Below are 6,000 nucleotides of genomic sequence, written 5' to 3' on the forward strand. Positions count from 1 at the left end.
ATAGTATTACTAAGAGACAGTCCACAAACAACAAATAGGTGAACATACTCCATCCTCGCCTTTCTAGTCAAAGACATCATGGAGATATACTAGGAAAGCTAAAAGACATGTCTCCACAAAAGATACAATCAAAAGAAAATCAAAGACTTGACACCAACACAAACTAAAATCCTTAAGTTGTAAGTGTATCATGCCACATATGATAACATGTTTGATCTGGTCAAAATGTTGTCATCCTGAAAAAGGACAGATAATGATGAAAAACCTTGTTGTAGTCCAAATCCGCCGAAGATTGATTTGTTGAAAGCTCATTGTTGCCTGTGTCTCATTTGAAACTGACTTATTCCATGAAACTGATACTTTCTTTTAGAGAAGAGTAAATTTTTTATTGTAGATCGACGATGCAAGTGATCTTTTATTATGAATTCTGTGTGAAAACAAGGAAGGAATGAAAAGATGATGCTCCTCAAAACATGCAAGCCAAGGTTCCACTTCCATCACTAGGTGAAGGATATGCCCCCAGTTATAGATAGGACCTGATTTATCATGGGTGAAGGGAAAGGGTGGAAAGAGGTTTATTATGGATGACAAACCAATCTTAGGTAGATCAATAACAAGCCATGATGGAAATGGGCAAGTTTATTATGGAATGATAGGTTGTGAGTGTGTGCAAAAGTGAAAAGGGCGAAATTGAATCTTGAAGGAGGGAGGAGAAAAAGTATCTACACATGGTGCTGGTAACTTGATTTTCACCATGGTATTTGCCCAGGGCGCCACCGAAGTGGTTTTCATCGTTGGATGAATTTATTTCTCTTTACTTTTTTTTAATTTTTCAAATTTTTGTGTCACAAGGCACCTTTTTGCTAGGTTTTCACCAAAGTGACGATTTTTTTTGTTTTTTGTTTGTTTTTTCAATTAGGATAGTCTGAAAAGATATGTATAAAACTTGCTAAGGTGCATGTTGTTGATAGGATCATCAAATGGTTCTCCTTCTAGTGTTGATAACTGATATGCACCTGATCCATAGACTGTTGTGATGACATAAGGCCCAAAAAAATTTGGTTCAAACTTGCCTCTTTTCTCACTATCCTACTGATTTTTAGGGTTTTATCTTAAGACCAAGTTACCTACCTCAAATGTGCGAGGTTTTAGCTTGTGATTGTAACTGTGACTCATACGTTGTTGATATGCTTTGAGATGATTGAATGCAGTTTGTTGTTGCTCATCTAACAATTCCAAATCTTGCAAGCGAGAGACCCTATAGTCTTTGTTGTTGATAAGATCGCACAAGGAGACCCATTCCTTGACTAAATGATGTGTAGCTTCATGGATTGTCTTCCTTGATGAAGGGACTAGGGTAGAATTACTAATGTGTGAACTAGACATTGGCCCATATGCGTCTCACCTAAAGAAGTTTGGGCATCCCTGAGAACAAAGCCCCTCAAGGAAGTTCCATTAAAGGTCAATTGATGTGATATACCGCCAAGGGAGATGGATGTATGGAATGAATGCTTGTGAGGTGAAGGATTATAAGTGTGGGACGAAGTGAAATTAGGATGACTTGATGGACACTTAGGATCAACAAGTATGTCTTTTGACTTAAATTTTTTGGAATTTATGCCCCCAATTCATTTGGTATTAAGGGAGATCAACTTTTGTTCTTTTTTCTTTATAATATTTTTATCCTTGACTTTGATTTTTGTAGAGTCCAATAGCGTTTGATTTTGATTTGGACTAAAGGACTTCTCTTTATTTTTTACTTTGAGATTTATCTTTTCAAAGCTTGATTTTTGATCCCCAATAAGTAAGGGATTTTGTGATTCTTGTTGATCCAAGTCTAGGAGAGGAGTGGAAATGGAAGGAGCGAATGAAATAGTAAGGATATATAAGTTCTCAAAAGCGCTGGCAATATACTCAATAGATTCTTTTTTGGAACCACTCTTAGGATTATTGATATCAAGAGCTGCATGCACCACTATAAGAGATTTGCATTTAGACGTAGTAGCCACGACGCTAGGTGGTTCATACCCAATTCCTTGACATTACAAATTATTTGTAGGTTGTAAGAGCTCTAGCATTCCTTGCTCATGCACACCAAGATTTGTTCCTTGATAGCCCATAATTTGTTACTTGGGCCTGTGTTCACTATTCTCATACTTGATATCTTCATTTATAACATCGTTATCCATAATGCCCCAATCTTGTCGAGCAAATTTCTTAGGAGATAGTGGGAGTTGATCAACATATGCTAAAGATGGACTTGCCTCTCGATTGATTGGGACTATCATCTCAGGTCTTGGTTGAAGGTTGTTGCAATATATATATGGATTTTGGTCACCTTTGACTGTGACTTCGGTTCCATTGTGTGGGAACTTGATGCATTGATGGTAAGTTCAAGGCATTGTTCTCATTGCATGTATCCATGGTCATCCCAAAAGTATATTGTATGTGAGATCAAGATCAAGGACTTGACAAACCAAATCCTTTGTTACTGGCCCAATGCTTAGAGGTAGGGTGAGAGTTCCTTTTGAGGAGCATTCTTCATCATCATGAGCCTTTATGGCGATCTTGTTTCTAGAATCCACAATGTTTTTAGAGTATCCCATTTGTATGATAGTTTTCAATATACAAATATTGAGACCTGCTTCTCCATCTTTCTAGACTTGTTTTATGCGATTTTTATGGAGGAAAGCTTCAATGTGAAGTGGTGCATTGTGTGGTTGGTATGAAGATGCGTCATATGCTTTTGTGAATGTAAGACAATGCGGGGTGGAAAGGTATCCCACCATGGCTTGAAACTAGTCCATGTTTAGATCGGTAGGAATGGATGTCTCTCTTAAGATTTTGTCCAAAATAGCCTTATGTGAGGGTGAAATGCCCAAAAGCTCAAGGATAGAGATAAGAGTGGGTGTCTTCCCTAATTGATCTACAAGGTAATATTCATTCTTGGTAGATGATGGAGTTGTTGTCTTGGATGAAACACCTTGTAAAGCAACTTTACCCCTTCGAGTAGTGACATTGCATTACGGGGTTTTGCCATCAGATGACGAAGATGATAGTCCAATGCCTTGCAAAATAACTTGACCCCTTTGAGTAGAAACTTTGAGGGTTTTGTCTTTGATAATTATGGTAGACACAAGGTTGTCCATTTTTTAAATATGGTTGATGGTGTAATCATAGGACATATTGGTATAATTGGCATTATTGTCTATCTTAGGGGCTTTTCCTTTATCATGTTTTGGGAATGGTTCCTTAAACATTGCATGCTCTTCATTGGAAGTGTGACCATCAACTTTTATTGTGCCATTATCAATAAGATCTTGGATGAGATTCTTCAATCTGTGACAATTACTAGTCTTACGACCTTTATTCTTGTGATACTCGCAAAATTCGTTGCCATTCCATCATGATGGCTTCACCTTTGGTTGAAATGGTTGATTATCTGGCAATGTAATGAGCTTATTTGCAACAACTTCTTCAAAGTGGTTTCAATTGATTCTCCCAAAGGAGTATACTTCCTTGGAGGTCTTGTTCCTCCGAGTGTTTACTTGATTGTGGGATGAACTAGCACTAGGGAAAGAGTTATGTTGTTTGTGCTTCCCTTATCAGAATCATCACAGTTGTTATTATCACTATTCTGAGCTTCAATCTGCCAAAGTGAGACAACATTTTTCACCAAACTTTCAAAGATTGTTTGAGGTTGATTGTCACTTTGCATCAATGTAGAAGAACCAAAATTGTAGCTGCAATAACCAGAATTGCGAAAGAAACTATGTGTCCATCTAGGGCCTTTTTTCGCAATTATGTGTCCATCTAGGGCCTTTTTGTCTACTATATGACGAATGTCTTTTAGTGTTCACTGCAAGTATTCTGACTGCAACGATGTCCTGAAATTTTGGTAACCATATCATTGAATTATCATCACTGGCACAAATGATATGTCAACTAAACTAAAAGTAGATTTAAAATATGCGGACAATATTTAACATATTCGCAGACAATATTTAACAAATTCATCAACAAAGTTTTGACTAGTACTTATATTATTACGTTAGATCTTTATTAATAAACAAAATTAAATCTCCAAATTGATGCAACTACTTATTTCAGAATATTTCGAGACAAAATATATCAACCCAGCAGGATAAATTGATTTCTAATTAGCAGTAATTTTGCATCACCTTTGGCACATAAGCAACTTTTTGTTTAAATGAGACGAAATTTTGCTAAAAGATTTAGATGAAAGATTAATTACTAAAAGGCACATCATTTTAAAATCACTTTATAAAATTTGACACATCAAACAACAATATTTCTTTAACTTATTTCCAATTAATCTGACAAGCTCAAATGTACTGCTAGCTAAGGACCAGTCAACCTGCATCCTGTTTTGCAAACTTTGCTAGATAAGCATTTAAACCAATGACACGAATAAATATATCTTTCAAGAACCTGTAAAACCAAATATCAAACTGGACAAAGACCTTTTGGAGAGCAAGGCCATATCTAAGGGACTTTGACCTTCTTTGGACTTGATGTCGATGCGGCCTTGATTACGAAGTAAAAGATTTATGCAATTGTGAGAATGAGAATGAGCAGCATAATGAAGCGCGGTCTTATCATTTTCATCAAGTGCCTTAACAGGTAAGGAAGGACCGATCTCACCTTCCACTATAGCTCGTGCACAAGCAACAAAATCGAGCTTACATGCCAACTATAGAAATTTTTGTGAAAGACGACTCATTTTGTCTTCATCATCTTTGCATTTTGTGTTTCCTTCGGTGCCGGTGCCTAACTCGGAAACCCTGGCCTTCTAATTGCACTTAAACAGAAACGAGAATTTCAGGCTACGATCCTCGCAAATTAACCTACTGAACTTGCTCTCCAGCTCGAAAAGGTTCTCGTCATTTAGATTCATGTCTCCATCGACCTTAGCCATAAAATAGAGTGATTTATCTTCTGCAATCGGCTTGTCAACGAATTCTTCTTTTTCGGATTCCTGATTCTTCTGCATCTTAAAGCTTTAGGTTTTAAATATAAAGACGTCTAATGTAAACATGTCGTGCCTGCAAATTACTCATAACTCTTGATTTAAGTAGTAAAAACAATGTGCCTGTAACACTGAAAGATTTAGGTTTTCAATTTCAAAACATAATTGAAACATCCAATACACAAGGAAATTTGAAAAAAATTGTTCAAATTTCAAAAATTAGTCTCAAATTTACCAGTTTCGCGGTGCAATGAAGAATTTGAATGAAGGAATATAAGAGTTGGAAAATTCTCACGTTAAACACAAAGCAAGCGAATACTGTGAAATCGCTCTCTGATATACTAAGCGGTTTTATTTCCACTGTAAACAGGAAGTTTTAATTCCCGAGGCTGCTATACCGATAACTGAAGCGGCAAAAGAATATTTATAAGCGCGGAGAAGTCCAATCCAGTGACGCTTCTGCAAGGGAATTTTACTTTTCTGCAAAGCCTGTTATAAGGCGAAACATTAACATACTCATAACATATTAGCTAGGGTTTCATGACTTGGGTGCGCTTTAAATGGCCACAGAAAGAAATTCCAGAAGTTTGGAGAGGCTTCTAGATTATTTTGTGGCAATTCTAAAGAGAGTAAAAAATTTGTGGATGTGTCACAGAGGAGCTTTGCTTATGGTTTGTAGAAAGATCTTACAATGTGGTAGGTTACTCTTTTTAATTGTGAATTGTTAATGCTATGTTTTTAATATTTTTGGTGATATGCCTCATGTTTTTGTTTTGTGAGGATGTGTAGGTAAATTTTAAATTCAATTGGTTGACTTCTGATTTCATGTTATCAAAAATTACAGCTATTTATTTATTTATTTTCTTTCAACATATTTTGAATTTTTGTTTTTTTGTTTTTTTAATAGTGTGGTAAAGATTTAGGAATGTTTGGCAGTATGTTTTTATATATTATTTTTGCAATTTTGTGAGTTTATATTCTTAAATTGAGTCAGCTGAGATTTGGAGTTA

The 6,000-nt window shown here is 36.0% G+C and overlaps 1 protein-coding gene across 1 annotated transcript in view; it reads left to right on the plus strand.

Annotated features, from left to right (window-relative positions):
* The window catches only part of LOC131060119 (uncharacterized), a 100,477-nt gene extending 94,842 nt beyond the window's left edge, over positions 1-5,635 (plus strand). The window contains exon 4 of the mRNA XM_059218470.1: positions 5,361-5,635. Within this exon, the coding sequence (XP_059074453.1) occupies positions 5,361-5,420 (60 nt within the window). The 3' untranslated portion in view covers positions 5,421-5,635. The remainder of the gene's footprint in view (positions 1-5,360) is intronic.
* The last annotated feature ends 365 nt before the right edge of the window (positions 5,636-6,000 follow it).

Source organism: Cryptomeria japonica, chromosome 3 (assembly GCF_030272615.1).
Source record: "Cryptomeria japonica chromosome 3, Sugi_1.0, whole genome shotgun sequence".
NCBI lineage: Eukaryota > Viridiplantae > Streptophyta > Pinopsida > Cupressales > Cupressaceae > Cryptomeria > Cryptomeria japonica.